A 25,588-nucleotide genomic window follows, 5' to 3' on the forward strand; every position below is an offset into this window, starting at 1 on the left:
GTGAAAACACACTAAAACACTAAAGATAAAACACAACATCTTCTATTACTAATGGGACAAGGGCTGGTCATCCAGTTCTACACTGCAATAATGTGTTCTCTGTTCTGACACCACCGGTGTGAATCAGCCACAAAAGTGAACTAAACAAGGTTACAAAGAACAGTCAGGACTGCAGAGAGAATCACAGGACCTATATCTTCAGAGTTCGGAAATAGCATTACAGACCCATCACAATGTGGACACAATCTGTTGCAACTTCTACCTTCTTTTAGATGTTACAGGAGACTATATACCAAAACATTGAGACAAGTGTCATTATTTTGATGAAAACCAACTTAAATCAGTTACATAGTGTCAGTAACACCAAAACATCCACTTAGAGATTTACCTACAATTTGAAATGTACTGTTTTTAACATCTCCTGCGTGTTTATCTAATTAATATTTTTTTAGTATTTATGTATTTATTATTACCATTATGTTATTTATTTATGTATACATGTCTTTTATCAATTAAAAGTACTGACTGTTGGTTGAGGTGTATATTTTAATCTATAATGCATTCAACAGAAAGAGTACTGTGTGGGGGAGCTGAGCTCTGCCTTTAGCCAAAAAGAACACAAGAGAGGCTGCTGCACAAACACCACAACTGTATTTTCAGATACACTGATCTCGCTCACTGCTCTTTTGAAGTGCTAATAAAGTTCATTACAACTTAAGTTCATTACAACTTAAGTCGTAATAAACTATGGCCTTAAACTTTCCAGGCTACACAGGACACAGTTTGTGTGGCAGACAATCTCAGTGTTATAGGTCTGGTTACTCTTGCAGTCTTACTATACTTTGAAGATTTCCCTGACAGGACATGTTAGCTAAGCTAATAGACTCCAGCAGTGCACTACCAATAAACCTAGCAGGCTCTCTAATCACCTGTGACCTGCCGAATGCTAAATGCCTAATGTCAAACCTGCTTTAAGCCGCTGTCTATGTTACTGGATAAAATAGCGGCAGCTTTTCCAGTAGGATGCAGACCGTCCGCTTTCAGCAGGTCAGGGCGGCCCCAGAAAAAAGCCCAGTTATCCACAAACTGAAATCCCAGCTTCCTTCAATTCCTGGCCAGCCAGCGGTTCAGTGACATAATTCTGCTATACATCTCATTACCTACATAAGGGACCAGAGATATTAAAGTTCTTTGGATATCTAAAGTAAACACATTTTTTTAACTACTTACATTTTTTAAAGGAGGTGATAAAAGCTTCACCTCTGACATTACCTCCACAGCTGCATTTGTGACAGAGACTGACAAGTTATAGCGTGAATCCATGATATGACTGCAACCTACATCTGGTATCTTTTTCTTGTTCTTAACCTGTAATAGCCCTTATGTTAATGGTAATACTTTAGCAACAGCAGAGTAATCCACAAGTTAGCAACATACCTGAAGATTTTGTCGATAGGAGTGAAGCAGATGAGAGTGAACCAGCAGATGACGCAGCAGATGACGCAGATGTGTTTGTGTCTTCTGCATCAAGTGAAGAGGATTCTTTAGCATTTGAATTTGAGGAATTGCATTGAGTTCGGGTACACCTTCTCTTCAGTTGTCGGACATCTTCCTGAGAGTTACCTGAAGTAGTTTTTCGTGCTTTTGTCTTCTTTCTTTTGTGTTGTATGAGACTTTCTGCAGAACTGTCACTTTCTTCAGCAGTTTGAGGACCATATTCTTCCTCACTGATGTCAGTACTTGATATAGATGGGCATCCAAGCATTTGTCTGGTAAGCTAAAAAAAAGAAAAAAAGAAAGAAAGAAAGAAAATGGTTAAATTTTTCCACTCACACAAGCATTTAAAGACCAGAGGTAGTACATTAGTAGTTGTAACAGCTGTACTGGTATTGACAGTTGTATTAATACCATTTACGGTACCACACATGTCACCACTTAATTTGAACTAGTCATATCAAGTAATCTTTCCTCTGCTGCATCACATTTGCCAAACAACCCTGGGTGGCTTTGTCTGGATATGCTGTCATTACCCAAAGACTGTCAATACAGCTGTGATGTCACACTCATTAACAGTCACTTAGGTTAGTTTTAAACATCTGGGACAATGTAATCTCTAAGCTAACACTGTTTCTAGGAAATTGCTGAACTTAGTTTTCTTTTTGTATATATACACTAATGTTTATAGAAATTGATTTTCTTCATTTAAATATATGATATAATTTTTACCTGGATCAATTACCTTTGAAGAACATTTTTTATGTTTGTAAGGTAGAATAGTATCTACTCAAGTATCAACTGTGTTCCAGGTAAACTGAAGATTTTAGTAGTGCATTGAATTTTAGGATTGTCAGGGGATGAGACTGACAAATGCTTAATTAGTAGGCGACAAAAGCATGACAGTCATTTGTTGAGCTCCTTTTATCAAATTCAAAGAAATAAATTTTAGTCATAGCGCATAAATAAAATGGGCATTTTGGAACCACCTTACAAGAAATAATGATCCAAATGATCCTATCACAATGAAGAATCCTGTTGCCTCACAACACAAAAGAGACTTAAAATGTGTCACAGATAAAATATACGTAGGCTTAAAAATGACATGTATCACCTTTTATGAGAACATACAGAATATAAAGTTGATCACAAAAGTCATTACGTACTTTAAGCTATTCCTTAAAATCTTTTATTGCTAACTAAATGCAATCATACATTACTACCTATGCAAATGCAATGCTAATTGAATTTAAGCAACTGTTATTACTGTAACACCTTGAAAACCTTTGTGAACTTGAAGCACTAAAACCTCTGAACTTCAGACACTAGAAAAGACATTAAACATCAATGTCCCTGACAATATTGATAAATGAGAAACCCCTTGGCTCAAGCTTACAGTCGTTCTATCAAGGCGTGCTCGTAATCCAAGAAGGTGACATGATTGTACAGGAGGTAGTTATTGTAATTATATTTTTTCACAAGACTTAGTTGTTATTTTTAAATTTGACTGTTACCGTCTATTCACTTTGTGCTCTGTGCACAAAAATCTGAGATCTGTAGTGGAGTTGTACGAATAAACTTACAATAACACTGTCTGTCCTTCTGAGCTCAGGTACACTTGTATCCACGTCAGAATCAGCTGAAGTGTGTTCAATGATAATGGAACTGTCGCTGTCACTGGACAACTGCTGTTCCATCTGAAAAGTAAACAGAAAAAGATACAAATAACAATTACAGATTAATATAAATTACAGAATAATTATTGCTACAACACAGATTTGTAATTATGTGTGTTTATGCATTTTTACAGCAGTTGCTCTAGCAATATCACAATTGTTGTCAATTTCAGATAAGATGGGTCACAGTTTTGATTTGGCCAGCAAAATATAAACTCTAAACAAGGGTTTGTTTGTTTTTGTCATTGTGAAAGGCTCACACTTTCCGGCAGGGTGGAAAGACCTTTCTGAGTATTACACTGTTTAGCAGGTTGAGTTATCATAATACTGCTTTCTCGTTGTGCTTCTGCACTGTACATAAAGCACCATTCTTAACTGCAGATTTTATTATCAGCAGTCTGACAAGCTGTCACCACAATACACTGCTATGATCACCTTTCTCAACTTAAGCAAGTGAAGCAATAAAATCATACTGTAGCATATGAAAATCATCTTCTGTATGACTCAGTGTAGCACATCTAAGCTATACTACTGCAAGATGTAATATACCTAAAATCAATAATTACACATATCAGAGAGCTGGCAGTCATGATGGAAAGAAGGAAGGTAGATTAATTGTGTGTGCAGGAGACCAGGTGCAAGGGAAGCAAGGCCAGGAGCAGTGGAGGTGGATTCAAGCAGTTCTACCAGGGTGTTCATAGGAAGAGAAATGGAGTAGGGGTAATCCTGAAGGAAGAGTATGTGAATAGTGTGGTAGAGCTGAAGAGAGAGGCCATGTTGAATGTTGTCAGTGTGTATGTCCCACAGGTTGGAAGTCAGGTAGACGAGAAAGAGGAGTTCTGGAGTGAGTGAGATGAAGTGGTAGAGAGTTTTACTAGGAATGAGAGACTGGTGATTGGAGTAGATTTCAATGGACATGTAGTTGAAGAAAACAGAGGTGATGAGGAGTTGTTGGTTAGGTATTGTGTTAAGGATAGAAATGCAGAAGGACAAATGTTGGTGGATTTTGCCAAAAGAATGGAAGTGGCTGTGGTTAACTCATACTTCAAGAAGAGGGAGGAACATATTGTGATGTATGACAGTGAAGATAGGTGCACACAAGTGCGCAGAAGGTGCATAAGAGACTGTAAGGTGGTGTCAGGGGAGAATGTAGCTAAGCGGCATCATATGGCAGTCTGTAGGATGAAGTTGGACGTAACGACAAAGAAGCAAGTGAAGGCAGAGGCAAAAATTAAATGGTGGAAAATGAGGAAGGAAGACGGTTGTTCATGACGGAGCTGAGACAGGCATTGGGCAGTATGGAAGAGTTACCAGATGACTGGGAAAGTACAGCTGAAGTGGGAGGGCAACGGCCAAGAAAGCGCTTGGGGTATCCTCTAGACAGAGAAAAGATGACAGGAAACCTGATGGTATTGTGAAGTACAGGAAAATGTCCAAATGAAGAGGTTAGCAAAGAAAAAGTGTGATAGTCAGAGAGATTAAGGAAGTAGACATGAGCATTGGGAGTACAGCCAAGAGAGAGGTGGCAAAGACGAAGAAAAAGACAGAAAAGGAGATGTGCTAACAAGTCAAGAGAGCGTGTGACAGCAGGATGTTAGGGATAGAGTGAGATGGAGGCAGATGATCCGCTGTGGCGCCCCCTTAAAGGAGGATCCAAAAGAAGAAGTAGTACAACTAACCTTCGTATTGAGGCTACGGTGTAGAAACAAGGTCCTCTCCCTCTGGTCATTTAACCTTTTACTTTGTGCCCTCTCGTAGCGTTGCTCACATACACTATGATGTCTCCTGAGTTTCTCGAGGCGAAGCAAGCCACGACTTTTAACCTGCAAACAAAGAAATAAATCAAAACCCTTGTTTTATTGTTTTTTGCTTTATTAGATAGTAGTGGAGAGACAAAAGACAGAACAAAGAGGGAATGAAAAACAGCAAAAAGCCTAGGTACGAAAAGAAGCCTTACTGCTGAGACAAGGCCTAATCATACCTTGTATTTAATTATAAACAACTGTATTACAATGAATGATTTGTTTTTACGGTGTCCTCAAACATTTTAATGTGGCTGACATTTGTAATTTTTTTTATTAAAATTAAGAAAAAACATAAAAATCAAGGCCACAATTTGATTTGCTTCCACTTAGCTCACACATCACAAGATGTACATATATTGACATAAATAAAATATATGGAAACAATCATCTAAACAAATACTAAGAATATTTATCACATCAGAAATCATGAATATGTATCTGCAGTGCATAAACTAATTTACTACCTTTTATATTGAGGTCCAAACTGGAGGAGTTTGCCTACTTAAAATCCTTCTACCAATTTAACCGTCTGAACACACTGCAGTCTAACCTTTACTTTAAGCTGAATGAACTGTATATATTACACATCAAACAATCCCAGAATGTTTATTTTCAACGGCAAGAACATAATGTGTGCATGTGATATTTTCAGCAATCATTCTTAGAGTCATTCTAGCATGATGATACACTGAATGAATAGTGGAAATTTCAATATTAATGGATTATTAATTGCAATATTGGCTTGACAGCTGTATAATGTGTAAGGTGTAGATGAGAACTCAAACAACCCTAAACTGCTCCTTAAATAATAATGTAAAGTGAGTATGTCAGCGTTAACCATGTGCAATGTCTATCACAGCTGTTTAAGTGCACAGCTGGTTTACTGTTCCATTTAAGAACCAAAAGAAGATGGCATATCCTACCTCTTTCTTGTGTGCAGGGTTAAAGGCATCTGTCCCATCAGCAACTGCAAAATTAAAAATGTTGACTTGGTTCAAGATGAACTAACAATAGCAAGTTGAGATTGTCTTTGAGCAATGTGTTTAATTTACAATATATTGAATTTTGCCTTAAAATAGCCTAAACACTTGAAAGGCTGAATTTATTGGAAAAGAATAGTTCTTGCACAACCTCTACTTACACTAAATAAAATTTCTTCTAACAAAAAACAATTATGATTATTTCATGTTATTTACCTACAGTGACAGCAGAGTATCTGCTGAAGACATCTGAATTGTAGCTTTTCATTTCTCTGGTGATTTGCAGTTCTACCTCAATGAGAATTATAACTGCATTTATTTAATATATATATTCAGGTTTGGAACCAATTGTACAATTTGCAATTTAAAAATGACAGAAGCCAATTACAGTTTTACCAACAATGAAGAAAAAAAGCAAATGTAGGGTAACACAGAGCTTTCTTACCTGTGCATTCAGCACTGCCATTGGTAGATGCAAAGCTTGGGCCATCCTCCTATCAGCACAAGTGAAACAGTTAGTCAAACTTTAAGGACCAACATAATCAAATTTCACTGTATTTCAGTGAGCTCCAGTTGTACAATTTGGCAGTATATTGATGTATGTTACTTTGTGACATCATAGCCTGTCATGGTGGTTATCATTACCCACAACATTTCCTAATATTTCCCTGTCTGTGAAATCTTTATGAAAGTACAGTCATTGCCAATATACAGTCAAGTGACAAAGCTACTAACTTAAATTCTGATGTATGATTGAAGCAGTACAATGACAGAAATATTTTACTACAATTTCTATGGTGATTTATTAGAATTTTGAGGAATGTAACAGATCATCAAAAACTACAGCAATAGCTTTGTCTTCTTTCCCTTACATACAAGGTTGATGTTTTGAACGGGTGGTCCTGTGATATATTGATATATATTATCATTCTTATATCGCTGAGCAGGGATGCTACACCTGGCAGAGGGAGGGACTGCTCTCATTGTCTAAGACCAGAGCGTTCTCACTCCCGAGGCGTAACATGTCGACGTTTTGTCACGTCCCGCGGCGTTCCTGAGGAACGCGAAAGGAGACCTTTGGCGTTCTTATGGTACGCGGCGGGTTATGGCTGGAATCCAGTGCAATGACGCTCCCGCGGTAGTAGACGTTCCAGCCCTGTATTCCAGCCCTAAACCTAACCTTATCCCTAGCCCTGACCATAACCTTATTCCTGACCTTAACCAGGACTTTAATGATGTTAAATAGCGTGTTTCTAAGCGATTTGAAGAAAAAGAGCGAACATGTGTAGGTTCAGTCCAGACGGTTCTCATATTTCCTCTTTTTCCGAGGTCGTCATTTAGGAACGTGGTGGGTAGCCGAAAACGTAATATGGTGACGATTTGTCACCTAGCGTAAAATGTTACGCTTTGGGAGTGAGAACGGGTTGCTAAGACAGGGGTGGGCAACTCCAGGACTCAAGGGCCGGTGTCCCTGCAGGTTTTAGATGTGTCCTTGAACCAACACAGCTGATTTAAATGGCTAAATTAGCTCCTCAACATGTCCTGAAGTTCTCCAGAGGCCTGGTAACGAACTAATCATGTGATTCAGGTGTGTTGACCCAAGGTGAGATCTAAAACCTACAGGACACCGGCCATCGAGGCATGGAATTGCCCACCCCTGGTCTAAGAGCTGTTGTCAGACACAGTGACCAGAACCAGCTCAATTTTAAAGTGTGTAGTAAATTATAGATGCAGTACAGATGTACATACAGTCGGGTTTTCGTTTTAGCATGTTCCTAACAATTTACAAACAAGCTTGTTGTGGTTAACGAGCTTGGTGACGTAGGTGAATGCAGACGCAGCATTATCATTATTCTGACAGCATGTCTCCTTAAGAAGCGTTTTATTAAATACCTTTTTAATTTTTTTAACCTTTGTCGTGTGTGCAGTAACACGTCAGGTCCCACAAACTAAAGTCTCAGCTCACCTACGCTCTCTCTGTGCCTGCTGCCCGCTCTGCGTGCGGGTGCTGAACCCTGCCCTCGGTCACAGACAGAGGACAGACCAGAAATCTCAACTATATTCTCACATCTGCTAATTTCACTCACTGCTCTTTTCTTGTGCTAATTAAATACAAGCCGGTTTGTCGCTCATCACCTGTGCACCGATCACATACTATGAAATAATGCGCGAGGCAGCTCACGTTCCTCTGCTGACCATGACGGTCACGGTTATGCGCCGTTCACGTGATAACCCTCCTACATGGTATCTTTTCACTGCAGCTCTAAGACGAGGTAGAGAAACATTAAATCTACTTTAAATAGTAGTAGTTCCACTAAAACACGATGTATGATGCTGAAGCTTTACAATTTTGAATTAATCCGTGCATATACGCGCATCTGTGCAGAGTGATAAAAAGGGATCGCGGATCAACTACAGCCGTAACACCATTACAGTTTTAGTATAATTGAAATATCTATCAAGACAATAAAACAGTATATTTGATGGTTTGGTTTTAACAGTTTACTGTAACGGTGTAGTTTGTGTAATGTAACACTGTGTTGAAGCAAAGTATTTCGTAGCAACTAAGTACCAATAACAGAAATTCATTTTGAAAATACTATAGATGCATTAAAATAAAAATCACCACAGTCCGTAGTATTTTTACAGCCAATTGTTGCACCGTTTTAAACTTATTTACTTGACAAAAGCATAGGCAGACCAAGATTTAACAGCAACTCAGTTAGCATCGTTGTTAGCTAACATTAGCTAACCATCAAGTCATACCATTAAGTTACAGCTGCACACAACACTTTGTGTGTTAACATAATGTGCAAACGTGACACAAATTAACCCAAAAGCACAATATTATAATGTGACATAAGTCAAAACTTACCATTCTGGTTAATGCTGCACAGCTAGCTATACTCCGCACATCGCACGTGCTTGCTGTCTGAAGCATGTCTGTCGTCTGTCAATGCGCCAAAGGAGAGCAGGTGTGGTGATCACAAAAGGAGCGCTTGATTTGGGACGAGGCGTACACCAGATTAACTCCGCTGATTCTTACATATACCGCACCGGACACTGACGGGTCATTGGTGTGTTAAAACAAAGTACAACGTCACTCGGCCATCTATGTGGGGGGATGGGCATGGTCAAGGTGGGGACCTCAAATGTCAAGATGTGTGTAAATTGCTGAGAACGAAGTAAATGACTCTACACATTACCTGCTAAGTGAGGAATACAATTTCTGAACTGAAATTGGTTTAATATGTACGTTAAAAAATAACTGAAATAAGAATGTCAGACTGTAGATGTATGAAATTATTGTTTATGTTTTAAAACAAACTGCAATGTCACTCCGCCATCTTGACGTGCTGCAGTAGACAGTAGGTGGGTGGGGTATGGGTATGGTCAAAATGGGGACCTCAAATGTCAGGATCTGTGTAATATATTAATGATTGCTGAGAAGAGATGAATCCACACATTACTTGCTTAATTAGAAATGCAATTTCCTAACTGATATTTGTTGAGTTGAAATGTACACAAAATATAAGCAGTAGCAAAATTAATTAAATGCAGGAATGAATAAATAATAGAAACAATGCAAAAATGTAAACCAATCAACTACTACCAACCATTGTGATCACTAGACAGGTATTATTGTGAAGGACAGAATTGTGTGGACTCAAAAGTGATGCCAGGCAGGTTTCAATAAATGGTAAACTAAGTTTATTGTAAAAACCAAAAACAATAGTGGATGACACAACAGGTGAATAGAGGATAATGCAAATGTGATTGTAATTGTTTTTAAAGCCTTATATGACAAGGCAACTCCTTACCTCAGTGATCTGCAGCAATTGCAAAAACCAAAGAGATTAATAGAAACTGAGCTGACAGCGTTGTCCCAGGCCCACCCAGATCTGTCGGCTGGCCTGCATATACACATATATATAGTCTTTTTTCCTTCAAAGTTGGGGCCTTTACCCTTTACCCATTCTCTGTGAGAATCAGGGTCCTATGTGGTATCTTAGGTGTCTTGGATGTTGTTCCTGAAATCTGGAGCAACTAACCCAGTCTGGGGGTCACTGGGTTCTGATTACCACAGGGACCACCGTTGCCTTTTCCCTCCACACTTTTTCCTAGCTCTTCTCATAGCCCTTGGTATTTCTGAAGCTCATTCTGCCTGATGTTGGCATCTCATGAGTTACTTGGTTAAAAAAAATTAAAATGTACACCCTGCCTGCTAGCATCTTACACCATGGTGTGATGTGCTGGATTATTTTTAGGAGTCCTGGACAAGTCCTTAAAAATCCGAGCTGCTCTGGACCTACATCTCCTGTTGTAGATGTCCTGTAGGGAAGGGAGAGCAGACCTGTAGCAGTGTTCTGCCACACAGATCACTCTCTGAAGGGCTTTTCGTCCTTAACACAGCTGTTCCCATACCAGGATGTAAAGTTCTGTGTGAGGATGCTCTCCACAGCGCCCGAATAGATAGTCCTAAGGATCCCTGGAAGAGACTCCAAACTTTCTCAGTTGTCTCAGGCGATACCGGCGCTGCCTAGCCCTTTTGGACTGTGAGCAGTCCATGTCAGGTCTAAGGAGATGTCAACCCCAAGGTACTTGAAGGACAGCACCCTCTCCACGTTGATGGCCAGGGGCTTGTAGTCTCGCGGCTTTCTCCTACTAAAATCCACCACCAGCTCCTTGGTCTTGCAGACGTTCAGTTGGAGGTGGTTTTCTCTGCACCAAGATGCCAGGTTCTTCACCTCGTCCATTAGGCTGTCTAATCGTTGTTGGAGATGAGGCCCAACACCACAGCATCATCAGCAAACTTCACGATGGCGTTTGAGCCTTGAGTGGCCACACAATCAAGAGGTGTAGAGGGAGTATGTAGTGGCAAGAGTACGCACTCCTGTGGCACTCCTGTGTTGGTAGTGATGCTGTCAGAGACACACTTACCCACCTTCACGACCTGCGATCTACCAGTAAGGAAGTCCAGCACCTATGCACACAAACTGTTGTTAAGTCCAAGATCCCCCAGCTTTGTGAACAGTCTATGGGGCACTATTGTGTCAAATGCTGAACTGTAGTCTACAAGCAGCATTCTCACATAGTTACTCCGTTTCATGTCCACGTGGCTTAGGGTGGTGTGCAGGACGTGGGAGATGGCGTCTTCTGTAGATCTTGTCGGTATGCAAACTGGAGTGGGTCTGTGCTGCTGGGGATGTAGGAGGAGATAATGTTTCTTCAACAGCCTCTCAAACACCTTCATAACCACAGAAGTCAGCGCAATCGGCCGGTAGTCGTTAAGGCATGAGGGCTTGTTCTTTGGCATGGGGAGTATAGGTAATCTTTTGAAGCACGTGATGAGGTCACCGTCCTCAGTTGTCAGGCTGTAGTTAGTGCTGGCCACCTGGCAAGGTATGCTTTTGTTTCTTTTTGTATGTGGGATTCTAAGGTAATTGGTTGCTATGTTCCCTTCTGGTCATACAATTCCCTCAATTCTGAACATCTTCCCTCTCTTTATTTACCATTTACCATATTACTACATATCAAGTTTTAGTGACATTGCTATGTTATTAGAACAACAGAACTTAATGGTTTAGATCTGTGTCATTATGTTCATTTACCACTGGCATGTAGCTTGAAGAACATTAGAACTAACCCCAACTAAAAAAAAAGAGAAAAGTTTTCTGGCTAAAAATTCATTCATATTACATTTCAAGATGCAGGTATGTACTAAATGCAAGTACGTGGCAGATGAAAGATAGATGAGGATAAAAACAGGTGATAATAAAGAGTATTTTATCACATTCAATTTTAATTTGATAATTCAGCACATGACTTAAAGCACATAGAGACACTTTAAGCCACAGCCAAGCTCTGTATTGTATATCTAAATGGGAAGTCATCCAGAAAATCTTGCATATCCTTTAAACAGGCTACAATCTGGATGATTTGGTGTTAAAGAGACTGTTAACAGTAAGAACTCGGAACATATTAAATCCACAATGCTGGATTAGATTTAGATTCAGATCAGGATAGGGAAAATTTAATACTGGCCATAGAGTGACAGTTGTCAGAAATCACAGTATATCAATTCATGTTGCTAATGATCCTTTGGCTACACTGAGGTACCCTTGAGCACGGTACCATCCCCCACATACTGCTCCCCGGGCGCTGGATTGGTGGCTGCTCACTGCTTCACTGAGTGAATGGGTTAAATGCAGAGATTAATTTCCTACAGGATCAATAAACCATATCATATTATTATTATTATTATTATTATTATTAGTAGTAGTAGTAGTAGTAGTAGTAGTAGCTAGAGAGAGGTCAGAGAGTACATTATGACACCTCACTGCGATTAACTAATCACAGGGAAAAAACTGAATTAAAAAGATAACCCCAATTAATCATCTTTCATGGTGCCCTTAAATCTTATGTAAAAAGCCCATTACCCCTTTTCCACAAAGCCAGTTCACGTATCGATTCATGCTAAACTTGGAACTTAGTTTTGTTTGCATTTACACTGCTAGAGAAATCAGCTTTTAGCCAGGACAGCTGGTTCCAGGCTGGCACCAACTATTTGCTGTGTACAACTCATAACCCATTCAGGGAATTTTGAAGGCAAGGTGTGTTTTAAGATATTTGAATAAAACTCAATAGATGACCACAGAAAATGGGGAGTGATGGTGGTGTGGGCTTCATTCCCTGGGGGCTTTGAACTTCCAACAGAAGATGGCACATGTGCAGGGTCTGGAGAGAACAAAGATGTGAGTAAAATGGTAAAATGGTAAATGGCCTGCATTTGTATAGCGCTTTTCTAGTCCCCTAAGGACCCCAAAGCGCTTCACACTACATTCAGTCATTCACCCATTCACACACACATCCACACAGTAGAGGTCCAGAGAGAGTACAGAAGACTCAACAGATGAGTGTATAGGAAAAGGCATTACAGGTGTCCTGATGGAGGTACTAATGTTGTATTTTACCAGTGTGTGCTTGGCACTAACTGCCATGAGTGGCTTGTGATAGTTTGAGCAAGTGAGTTCACCTAATGATGTGCTTTATTGACATTAGCCTAGATGCTAATTAGCAGTAGCTAATCACCAATGTTGATCACTAAAGTCGACTGTGGTAGTACACCTAGCAGGAGGGGCTACGAGCTCATATGGCTTGTAGCTGTGCAAGAGAGCAAGCTTGGGTGAGCTAGCGGGGAATATCTCCTGCTGCAGTAGCCTTAAAAAAAGACTATGTTCGTTCTCCTGCCAGGTAAAATCTTTTTCGTATGTATATTATACTATTCCATGTGTTATCATGTGTTTGCTATGATGTGATGTGTAGTAATGGTTATTTAGGTGCTAATCGCTAATTGGGGATAAGCTAGCAAGCTCGACAATTAGCCATCATGCTAAGCGGACGTTGGTAGCCAAGTTCATATGTCACTGAGGGGCTACGAGCTCACATGGCTTGTAGCTGTGCCAGAGAACAAGCTTGGGTGAGCTAGCGGGGAATATCTCCTTCTGCAGTATCCTTAAAAAAAGACTATTGTTCGTTCTCCTGCCAGACGCCTCGCTGCTGTGCTGCCTTACTGCTGTGCTGCCTTACTACTGTGCTGCCTTACAACTGTGCTGTCTCGCTGGTGCCATTAAAGGACCGGCGGCTGCCATCCATTCATCCATCCGGACCTTGATTATTTGGACTGAAGTACTCACACACACGCCCGCACTCAGTTGCCATACACTCTCTTTATTTTGCTGGCCAGCTAACACCATTGGTTTTTTTTCTTTTTGCATTCACAAAGACTATCCAAAGACATTTTGGTTATTGTCAAATAGACACTCTCTGATTATGGACTGAGGAGGTTGTGGTGTTACAACCCCAGGACTGAGGAAAAAGACCCATTACACACATGAGCAGCGCATTGATAGTGTTTGAATGCGACTGTATGCTTACATGCTTCTTGCAAGCAAGATGTGTACAGAATAACTGTAGTGGTAGTGTAGCTTAACATTGGCAGTGAGATGAAGGTTTATGCAGACATTTGTGGTTAGGTGGTGCATGATAATGTCTCCTGGCAAGAGTATGTAGGCAGTTCCTAGAGGATGAAGGAATTCATACTACTGACTGGCATCCACGCTCGCCTGACCTAAATCCAATAGAAAACCTCTGGGACATCATGTTTTGCTCCTCAAAATTTTCAGGAGTTCAGTGAAACTCTGGTCAGGATCTGGGAGGAGACAATCCTTGACGCCACGTGTCATGTCATAAGGATCATGCCCCAAAGTTATCAGGCATGCATACAAACATGTGGGGGCCATACAAACTACTGAGTACCATTTTGAGTTGCTGCAATGACCAATTTCAGCAAATTGATCTAGCCTGCTGCATCAGCTTTTCAGTTTAATTTCTTGGTGACTCTGAATTAGGTTGATTATTTTAATTACCATCAACTGATGTAGAATCCTTTTGTTCCTAACTCATTACCCGGTTCCATATCAGTATGGATATCCAGCATGATGTTTATTTCCAAATGAGATCTGATGTTTTCAAAGAGTTCCTCTAATTAATTTATGAGCAGTGTATCAAATACCCCAATACCTTCATCTGCATACTGTATGTATTTTACTGCTACTTCCGTATTTTACTTTATTTTTATTGTTAATGTTTTTTAATGCCCTATTTGTCATCGTTACTTTATTTCCTCTTTCAAAAATTGTGTTTTAAGTTTCACTGCAACAATATAATTATTCACTGAGTTACTTACCATAATTAATTTGACTTGAAAATATTTAAAATACTGTACATTATTTCTGTTCATATATAAGTGAACTGCAAATATATTTAGTAGTAAAATTTACATTAATTAATAACAGAGCATGTTTGCAATTACTTTATTGATACATATTTATATAATAAATGTCTATCTTTGCTAAAAAAAGGAACACTTTTTACAATACATTTTCAAAGCGTAATACTGGTCTTGTTCAATAGGGGGCGCCATAGAGCGAACAAATGACTCACACAGTTCCAGAACACCGAACCTAATGGGGACGGCAATACCGCTGTGTGACCATTAGGGTCGCATGAATTCACACACACACACATTTTGTCTGGAAATTGACCACCTGGGGACCTACTTAGAAAACTTCACCAGCCATCTTTAAATACTGTTTTAGAGCTATTGTGGGGCCTGTGCCCGTGGGGACCTCACTTGAGGTCCCCAGGTGAAATGGGTCCCCACGGGTCGGTGTGTAGTTAGGGTCAAGTCCCCACAGGTAACGAATAACGAGAACACAGACAACACACACTCACACACACCACACACACAACACTCAGTATTTCGCACATTTCCATGTCTCGTGTCTGTATCGTTCTTCTCTGTCTGGAGTTTCACTGGCTTGTCTTGTTTTGCAGTTTTTGCTCATTACACTTTGTGTAGTCTTGTGTTTGTCTATCATATGTCACATGTAGCACCAGGGTCCTCGGAAGAAACGTCCCTTGTTAGCCCTACCTATTGACCCCTGACCCCTGTCCTGTCCCTGTAACTGGTCACCAGAATTGTGAGTAGCAGAACGTGTGGATCCCTGTATCACAGCTCCAATGACGATGACTCTTTAAAGTCATCTCACGCACAGTTAAGGCAGGCTGAAGTTCCTTTAACTGGAAACTATCGGCTTTCTGGAACAGATTCATTTTTTTCCTAAGTTTCTTTATTGATTAGTCTTTTGAGTAATAATTCATGTAAATGTTGTCTCATTAATTTGAGAAGAAAGAGAACACATAGACCATATTAATAATAACAGTAAGACTTACATTGTTTCTGACCTGCTCCCGAAGGATCCGTGCCTCTTCCTCCTACATCACCTGGATTTTTACCGGTGGCCTGGGCAACAGCGTGGTAGAGGCAGTTTCTGATCTTCTGAATTTACTGGGATTGTGGTCCCATCTGGTCTCAGGATTTCATAATGACCAGTGCACGGGCTCTGTTCACCCCAAATCCTTTTAGTTATCTTTGAGAAGAGCCCCCTCCCCCTGTAAAAAATACATTAATAAAACAAAAAAACAACAAATCAGTCCCTCTGGACAAAAAAGGGAAAAGGTGAGACTAACACATCTCCCTGTAAATATAAGTAGTCCATAACATTGTTTATTACTTTAAATTTTATTTAAGAGTTTTGATTGGGACCAATAATAATGTTGTTGTACATAAAATCTGTCATGTAAGTTGTGTCCACCAGTGAAGCTGTTGGAACAATATTGATGATGAGTAATAATCCTTCCCTTTCCACTAGAAGCATAAGGAAAATGAATGTGGGGAATAATGTATATAATCAGATTAAACTATAAACGTAAAGGAAGTCAATTCACTTTTGTTTTATTATATCACCAAACCACAACACCCAGTGCATCATGGGAATCCCCGGCAGCCTACGTTTATTGCAGCATAAACTAAGGGAGGATTCAGGGGTCACCTGGTCCAGCCCTAACTATATGCTTTAAAGGAAAGGAAAGTTTGAAGCCTAATCTTGAAAGTAGAGATAGTGTCTGTCTCCTGAATCCAAACTTCTGCTATGTCTTCTAATGATGCTGTCCTAAGGGAAGCATGTATAATGTAAACAGAATTGGTCCTAGCAATGAAACCTGTGGAACTCCGTAATTAACCTCAGTGTGTGAAGAGGACTCTCCATTTACATGCACAAACTGGAGTCTATTAGATAGATATGATACAAACCACTGAAGCACAGTACCTGTAATACCTACAGGCATGTTCTAAATCGCTCTAATAGGGATATACTGGTCGGACAGTATCGACGCTGCACTGATGGTCTACCAGGACAAGCAACAAGATGAGTCAAGAGGCCATTCCCAGCAATTTCAGGGTTCCTTCAGTGTCGCCTGCCTTCGCCTCTGACAGTTGACTATGGCTGCTGGAGTCCCTAGCTTCACATTTCTCAAAACAGAATCACCCACAAAAGTGGCGAGAAAACTACGTGAGAGATGAACAGGTGGTGTACCGGGGTGTTCTGTTTAGAGCTACACTTCCTCCTCACCGTCACCCAGCCAGCCTTCTTTCTTGTTGCTCAGGACTATCTGCTGAGGAAGAGCTAATGGTAGCAAAGCTAGCGTTGCCCGCACTAACTACTATCTATGCCAGAGTCCAGAGTCCAGAGCTGGTTTTCCATTCACTGAGCCTGGCCTCCAGACGTACAATCAGGCAACATTTCTTTCCAGTATCTGTGCTGAACAGAGGAGAAACGAAACATTTGAGAAACTAGTGACTCAGCTACAAGCTAAGCTAATAGCTACGCTAAAGACACTCATTGGGTCTTTACTGTGGGTGAGTCAGCAGAAAGCGCCGCTTTGGATAAACCACATGAAGATTACAGTTTGACATAAGCATTTATCTGAAGGTATATAATTAAACAAGTCACACATGTTAACAAAACACTACTGTGCACTGTGTTAGGAACAGGAAGTGATACGAGAATGCCAGAAAAATAAAAACTGGGGGGGTACAGGAAAATAAATGAGTCCTTCCCAGTTCACAGCCAGTAGACCAACCCAGGACAAGTCATTATAGTGGACCACAGGATGTCAGGATGCCAGCTCTGTGTTATTATTCTCCATGACTGGTGTCAGTTCTAGCTGTTCAGTGGGTTTCTGATTTGCCCTCAGACTAAACAACTACACCAGTTTGGGGAAAACAGTTTGTTAGTTTGTTTGTCCCCTGATTATCAGACAGGAGAATAATTATTAAGTTTTTAGATAAAGTTTCTTTTTGACATTGATTGCAGTGTGTGATCATAATAGGGTTGATACGCTCCTCATTAGAAGGATACGAGCACTAACCCCACGGTGTGAAGGGTTAACTAAGAGGCACAAACAGAGCTGAGTGTAGCTGCATGCTCACAGAACAGACAGGAAGGGCTGCTTGTATGATAACAGGGCGTTCCAGTGAACAAGAAATAAACACTTAATAGTGTTCCTTTAAGGCGGACATCAGCATGGAAATAAAACATCCCTATCTGTGAGGTAGGGAGTTTTCTCACACAGGACAAGATCCCTGACTGGAGGTTAGTGACCGCTGCCATGAGGAACAAATCAGGGAGTGCTGAGCCTCAACCACGACATCTCCCCATCAATAGGCAATCACAATTATTTCCTGTTTCCATGTGTCTAATATATACTTTGAATTATGAATTGTACTTCACTTCTCCATGTACAGACTGCCTGACACTGTCCACAGCTGTGCAAGCCCAATTTTAACTGCCTGATAATAAAAGAGAGTGAACTGCTAGACTGTCTCCTGAACTTCTCTCAGCGAAGAAGAACCCGACAGTATCAAAACCAAAGTCTGGAAATTGGGATGGGGAGGGTTACCCTTGCAAAACAGGTCAAAATTAACTTTCTGGCCCATATGAGTTGGTCAATTAAAAAAAAATATTATTTTGACTTAATTAAATGAGAGGCGCAATAATATCAAATATGTATGCGTCACTCACTGTGTTGGATTTTCTGGCTCCTTCTTCAGTTGGAGGACTATATCGCCTGCTGAGTCCTCCTTCCCAGGATAATAGTCTTCTGAAAGCTTCTTTCCATCTTTGTCCACCATAACCAGTTTGATTCCTTTGCCTTCCAGAGCATCACTCTGGGTGAGGACGTGGATGTCCAAAGCCGTAGCAGGGCGGTTAACATCAGAAATGTCCTCAATGTAGCGCTCCAAGTCTTTCTTGTCAGACTCTGACAGGGACTCACGTGGACGCTGGAGGACCCTTTTCATGTTGTACTTATACTCCTGGCTGTTAAAGAAACTTTGGGTGTCAGCCCTGCCAAGTATGTTGCTAACAGCACCACCAACAGCATGGTTTATTTGACTTATCCACATTTTGCTCATGATGGAGGTCATATGCCTGGAACAGGCCTCAACATAAGAGTTTGAAACGCTTTCTGCAATCATGTTGATGAGTTTATCTTTAAAGCGTTTTACATCTGATAAACTGTGCCTTTCATCCTGGCCATTCCTTTCTTGAGGTAGTTTTTCCATGCTTTGCAAGAGCTTAGGAACAAAGGTGTTGTTAATGACTTTCTCTGTTGGTACTGAATTCCATATTTGTACAAAGGCTGTGGCATATTTAGCTGCTTCCAAACCCATTAGAATACTTTCTATTCGATCGGACCCTTTTTTGCTCTTTATGTGTTGTGTTACAGCACCACAGACCGCTGAAAGTCCATCAAGAGCCTTAAGAGCCATGGTACAATTCATCATCAGGTCAGGAATCACTTCTCTTGTTATCAGATCCACTGACTGAAGCATTTCTTCCTCACACTCTTTGTGAATTCTGAATTCACTGGACCCATTCTCCAGGATATTCTTTGGTATTCCTGAGCAAATGAAGCTTGTGAGAACTTCATCCAGGTTACGGTTGGCTTTTATGAGTGAAAGCACCTTTTCCTCAAAGACTTTCCTCAGAACGTTTTGGAAAAAAGCATTAAATGCCTTCTCAGCAGTATAACTCAGAGCACTGACGCATCCTTGCTTCCCCAGTTCCTGAACTGCATACTTCCCTGCCTTCAGAAAACACTGTTTTACTGTGTAGGCACTAGTCTTTGCTCCTGCAATCAGACCTTTTGTGCCACTACGCACTGCACTTGCAGCTTTCTTTAGTCGGCTGAATCCACCAGAGATCAGAGACAGCCCGATGCTGATGGCCTTGGAGATTGCCCATTCAGCCCAGTCAAAGCCTCCTTGTATCATTCCTTTGATCCCTTGAATCATGTCAGATACTCCCTCACAGATCAGTCCAAGTCCAAACTGACTGGCACCACCACATGACAGAGCACAAACAAGGACACCTGCTGCAACTTGAAGGGCGCCGAGAACAAAACAAGCAAGGGCATCATAGCAGAACTCTGGCTTCTTTTTAACCTCAAAGACTGTGCTAAGGCCATTCTCATAGAGCATCATCAGCTCATTGGTGGTGATTAAATCTTTATCTTTGGAAAGATGGTACACACTGGACTCCTCTACCTCTGCATCAGCTTTGCTGCCATCGAGCTGTGTCAGAGTTGTCAGGGCACTTTCGATGTATCTTTTCCAAGATTTGAAGATATTCATCCTGGCTTGCATTTGGATCTGGAGGTTGCTGTTTGTGTGGTGTGGAACAAAGCCACTCGTCACTGAAAGATTACAAAACATCATCGTATTTGTTGATCCTGAGAGATAGACATCCACTGCAGACTGTGCTTCCTCCAATAATTCCTTTGCCTCAGCTATGTAGTCTCCTTTTCTGAGGTTGAGTGTGATGTAAGCTTGATTATAAAGCGCCACAGCACTGTAGAAATGATCGCACTCTGCAGCTCTCTGCCAGTAAGTCTTTGCTCCAAAGTCACATTTGGTTTTGTTCATGCAGTGCAGGTCAGTTCTGCTGCCTGTTTGATGTAATCATAGAAGTTATCGCTCGTCCCCTGCAGGAGGAAGTCACCAGTCTTCTTCAAGTGTTTGGTGAGGTCTTCTCTCAGCTGGCTGATATCGTCATGTCTGCTGATGTGCTCTTCATGAAGGATGAGCCACAAAGCCCACGATTCTTTCAAAGCATCCAGTGCAGTCTGATAGTCAAACTTGTTCTGATGGATCTTAAATATTCAGGAACATCCTTCAGCTTCATCTTGGACAGGTCACTCCTTTCTTCTACCGTGTAATTCTTGTCAAAGTTACAGAGAAACTGACAGAAACTGGAGAACAGAGTTTCCTTCATGTCAATTTCACAGAGTTCATGTTTCTCCATGCTGTCTAAATGTCTGAGCTCATACTCCTCTCTGAGCTGTCTCATGGTTTCGATGGAATGGCCTTGGTAGGCTGGTGCAAGATGGCCCTGGTTGAGAACCATCTGGACCATCCCTGGGTTTCCTTTTCGGGCGGTGCGTCCAAAGACCTGTCGCTCCACACGGTGACTTCTAGGAAAGTATGTGAGGAGCACAAAGAGGCCTCACTCTCGTTTACGTCCTGCTGAACGTGTATGTCTGTCCCTCGGCCGCCGAGGTTTGTAGCAATGATAATGTTTCCCGGGCTAAAGTTCTGCTTCTCGATGTTGTGCTTCTCACTGATTGTGTACATGGTGATCTCATTGGCTTGCCTTTCTGGAACATGCATGTTTGTCTTCAGCTCATCTGCAGTTTTAACATCTTCACAAATGATAAGAACAACTTGGCCTCTGTCTGCAGCTCTCTGTGCAGTTTCACAGATCACCTGGATCCACTGCATGTTGCCTCCACTCACCTGAACTGCTGGCAACTCAACAAGCTTTTTACAGCGGTGAGCTGGAATGACATAGCTTGCTGTTTGGTAATGCCGTTCTAGAAATACTTTCTCAGCTTGCCCCCCTAATGTCCCAGAAACACCAAAAATGCCTTTTCCATTGAGGTACCGTTTAAAGAAATGGACATTGGACATGTAATTTGTTACATTGGACAGCTGTGAAATGGCCAGCTGGTGCTTCATCTCCAGAAACTGTTGTAGGCCGTCACCCCATCGCTTGTTTTTCTCCAACACCCCACTGGCCTCAAAGTCCACAGGAATTATGGCATCATACTGATGACTGTCAGCATCACTGAAACCACCTGCGTCAGCTTCCGGTGCTTTCTCAATCATGTACTCTCTTCCCTGAGTCATTCTGATGGCTTTTAAGGCGTTCTCGGCAAAAACTGGTAACTGATTCTCAATGTATGTTTTCAAAAAAGAGGGGATCACAATAAATCCCTTACACTCATCCAATGACTTCACTGAACACTCATCAGAATATTTAATTGTTGATTTTAATTTGTCCACAGCTCCTTGGAGGAGGGAGTCCTCGGACATGATTTCACAGGTACAGCCATTCTCCAGGAGAAGCAGGCTGACATCAGGGTCTCCATGAGAGCTGTCCTTCCTGTAAAGTTTGGCTTTGTTGTTCATTAGTGAGTAACAATTTACAGATACACCGTTTTCTATTTTTGTCTGAACTTGTCTCAGTAGCTCACACTGTTCTTCTGGTCCAATGTTGGCCATGATTTTCTCAGTAGCTTTCCACCTGGCATCCTTAAAGCTGTCAGTCTCTGTTTGTGTCTGACCATCTGCTTTATTTAATTCATCCACATCCTCCTGTGAATAAAACCCCAGCTGGACACCAAGAATAAGTATGTCAGCAGCTGAAACATCTTCTGATTCTGGGCCAACCACTGCTTGCATTACAGCCTTGTGGAAGTGCTGGATCCTGGTTCCCCACCTGATCTCCCCCGTTTCAAACATTTCTATTGGCTTGCAGGATGACATCATGGCCCAGATGCTTGCCAGGACTTGCTCCATGTGCCTTAGGCTGCCAGCTTGGTGTGACAGGAACGTGACCTGGACACCGCTGTCCAAAGTCATGTAGTCCACCTCATCTACTACCACACACTCAAACCTCCTCGGACCTCGGGTAGTCTTCTTCTCAAACTCTTGCCTCAGCGTATCTGCTGCAAATGTACCAACAGTGCCATAAACGACCTGCTGGCTATATGCATGCTCAAGCAGCTTGTCATGATCTTTAAAAGAGCAGCTATCGATTTGTGTTGGAGGGACCGTGGATGATGTAATACCAAACATATCATATATTTTCTCCACTTATCCTGATCACGACTTGCTAACAAAGGAGAGCTTGTCACGATGTCCACCTTTATGCCTCGGGTGGCCTGTATTGTAGCAAACATGGCTAAAATACAAGTTTGCCCTCTCCAGTGCTAATTTCCAACAGACAACCTTTCTTATCCCCAGACTGTGGCAGCAGGAGCAGCAGCAGTGATGCTAGCTGACTGGGTCTTGGGAAGTAGCCCTGAACATGTTCACCGCTTTGAGTGGTAAAGGCGGTGCAATCCTTTACAGCTCTGGATACGATGATCAGGACTTTCTTCAGAGCATCAATCTTAGGATTGTTAAAATCGAGAGCAGTTATTATCTTTTTACAGTCTTCAATCATCTCCCTGTTGATGGGCACACTTCCATATTTGGGTAGCTCTTCTTCAATATCTGTCAGGACTTCTCGCAGGACACACTCTGGAAAGTTTTTGTTTTCCATTTCAGCCAAAAGTGTGCAAGCATCTTTGTCTCGCTCAGCTTTGTCCACACAATGTTGGATGTACTCTGCAGGATCGTCTTCATTCAGGGCAGAGAGAGCGTCGTCACAGCTCAGCCTGTATGTGCACGCTTTGTGGAGGATTTTTGTGACTGTTTTCTGATCCATGCTTAAGGTCTTTCCAAGGAAAAGCTTGATGTCTTTTGGTGCCCAGAGGTTGTTGAAGACTATTTGACTGACAATCTCCTTACCTGATCGGGGTAGCTTTGAGGACAGATCCAGAACATTTGCTAACACCTGTTGGGCCAGTGTTGGATTGTCAGCATGTAGCTGTTCCTGCAAACTGAGGAGGAACTCTGTCTTCTTGTCTTGTCCATTTTGGAGGAGATCTTCAAAATCAGGGTCACCCTCTAAGGTCACCTTCAGCACTGCCTCCAGGATGTTGAACCTCTCAGTCAAAGACAGCAGCACGTATCCAGTAGTCTGATCCAAAGCCCACAGTAACGAAGTGGGGGTGCTCATTAAAATATTGTAATGTCAGCTTATTTTGGAGAGTCTTCATCCTGTCTTCCAGCTGGATCTGTAAATGTTCATCCTCTCTGATGTCATACTTTGATAGAAGTTTTTCAAACTTCTCATTAACATCAGCGACCTGTATTAAAGAGGAACAAAGACACGAGCGTAACAGTGTCAGTAGCAGGAAACTGTATGCAGGGTCAGATGATGTCATCCTCACCTGACCATAATGTTGAATATTATGGATGTTTTGGGTATCTGGCAGTAAGGACAACAAACATCTGTTCAGAACTGTGATGATGTTCTGCTATGAGGACCTTCAGGAGTAGCAATTGATTTTTTAATTTGCCTGGTTAAAAGGAGACCTATATAACAAAATATTATGCTAATTATTAATGTTATACTAATATAATATATACTGATCTGAACTGTTTACAGTCTGCCCCAGGGCAGCTGTGGCTACAACCATAGCTTGCCTCCACCAGTGTGTGAATGTGACAGTGAATGAATAGTGGGATTGTAAAGCGCTTTGGGTGCCTTGAAAAAGCGCTATGTAAATCCAATCCATTATTGTTTTTTTTTTTCAAAAAAGAGAAATTTGTTATCTTCCAGAGTATAGGGCTGGGACATAGTTAGGGTTACGATGACTTAAATGTTAGACATTTAAAAGGACCCAGAGCCTCCTTGCTATCCTTTCCCAGATGCCCGTAGCTGTTATTACCTGAGGCCGGACCCTACCTCATCTCTCTCTATGTGATGTGCTTCATCTTCCAAGAGCTGGTGTAGAACGTGAGAGTGCTGCTGACGGTGCTCCCAGGTTTTGAGGTTTTCCTCCTCCTGAAGCCTGTTGTGTGCTTCAGAGAGCTTTTTTCTTAATGTTTCATTCTCCATCTGCTCTTGGATCTTTCTCTGTCGCTCAAGCTCTGCCTGACGCCTTTTCTTTCTTCTTCTTTCCTGCGTCGTTCCTCTTGTTGGCATTTCTCATGTTCTTGTTTCTCTTCATCAATTCTGCCTGTAGAGGAATGAATGCATGCTTAGAGAAATTTATTTTGCTTTTAATTTGTTAAAAGCTTCTGACATGAAACCCTGTTACACTGCAAAGAGCTTGGTATTGGCTCTCACTGGAATACTGTGTCACTTCCTGTTCCTGGTACACACTGGTGGCTTGTGCAGCGACATCTGTGCAGCCCAGTTCATTTCAAACTCTTACTTAGCAACTTATTTCATCCTGTAACCTATGTATGTTTTATCAGGGCACACTTCCTCTTCAATCAGCTGCAAATTTTATTCAGTGTTCACTCATTGTGTCATTAGCAGTGTGGCCTGTGTTTCTGTGCTTTCTTCATGACACTTTCCTGCTCAGTGTGTCAAGTGTTTAGTTATTGCGTGGCCTATTTTGGGGGGTAGTTTAAAAATAATAAATATAAAGTATAAAGTAGTAATAAAATAGCTTGTTCATAGGTTTGGAGGACAAACCACTGAAAGTAAGCCTAAAACTGGCCAGGAGCAGGTGTGGACCAACGTAGCTTAGCCTGATTAGTCCCACACCAGGTCCTCCTGAGCAGCAGGGAAATCAGGCGGGTGGGTGACTGTGAAGAGGAAACGTAGCAGCAAACTATTTCTCCAGGCTAAATGATGATCTTCTAAATTTGTGACACGCCGTTTGCTCTCCAGCTTACGAGTCGTCTGCTTTAAGGTAAGTTTTTGAGAATTAACCACGGAGTCAGGCACTTCTGATTTGAGGCTCTGTTGTTCACAGCAGCTACAGCATCCAGAGTGACGTAGTCAGTCACTCTAGGCTTTTGTTAACTTTCTGATTTCTTTCCGATGTGTGAACTCTGGTCTTATTAAGCAGTACACACCCACTGACTGATACTTACCAAAGTTAGGACAACAGTCAACAACACTACCTAACATGTTGTGGACCAGTTCAAATTCTTTGTGGTCTTTACTCTCTCTTATGGTGTACGAAGCGCCACCACCTGCACCAGTGAGGTCACTTCCTGAATGATCTCCGTATCTAAAGGAAAGGCCCCAAAATGGTG

At 41.5% G+C, this 25,588-nt stretch overlaps 2 protein-coding genes across 7 annotated transcripts in view; both read right to left on the reverse strand.

Annotated features, from left to right (window-relative positions):
* The window catches only part of LOC120730670, an 11,701-nt gene extending 1,260 nt beyond the window's left edge, over window positions 1-10,441 (reverse strand). Inside the window, exons 1-7 of one of the 2 annotated variants that reach the window (XM_040027126.1) lie at window positions 8,831-10,441; window positions 6,401-6,449; window positions 5,899-5,942; window positions 4,850-4,993; window positions 3,078-3,191; window positions 1,624-1,777; window positions 1,438-1,521 (exon numbers count right to left, since the gene is read on the reverse strand). In XM_040027126.1, the coding sequence (XP_039883060.1) occupies window positions 1,438-1,521; window positions 1,624-1,777; window positions 3,078-3,191; window positions 4,850-4,993; window positions 5,899-5,942; window positions 6,401-6,449; window positions 8,831-8,896 (655 nt within the window). In that variant the 5' untranslated portion in view covers window positions 8,897-10,441. Of the gene's footprint in view, window positions 1-1,437; window positions 1,778-3,077; window positions 3,192-4,849; window positions 4,994-5,898; window positions 5,943-6,400; window positions 6,450-8,830 lie in introns of both variants that reach the window. The other variant, XM_040027125.1, reaches the window with a different exon arrangement.
* Window positions 1-25,588, reverse strand: part of LOC120730667 — a 65,962-nt gene that overhangs the window by 8,786 nt on the left and 31,588 nt on the right. The window contains exons 6-7 of one of the 5 annotated variants that reach the window (XR_005695170.1): window positions 24,282-24,555; window positions 23,113-23,679 (exon numbers count right to left, since the gene is read on the reverse strand). The exons of the other annotated variants lie outside the window; for them this stretch is intronic. The gene's annotated coding sequence lies outside the window, so the exon portion shown is untranslated. Of the gene's footprint in view, window positions 1-23,112; window positions 23,680-24,281; window positions 24,556-25,588 lie in introns of those variants that run through there. 5 annotated transcript variants of the gene reach the window in all.

Source organism: Simochromis diagramma, unplaced genomic scaffold, assembly GCF_900408965.1.
Source record: "Simochromis diagramma unplaced genomic scaffold, fSimDia1.1 OVJJ01000773.1, whole genome shotgun sequence".
NCBI classification, from domain to species: Eukaryota; Metazoa; Chordata; class Actinopteri; order Cichliformes; family Cichlidae; genus Simochromis; species Simochromis diagramma.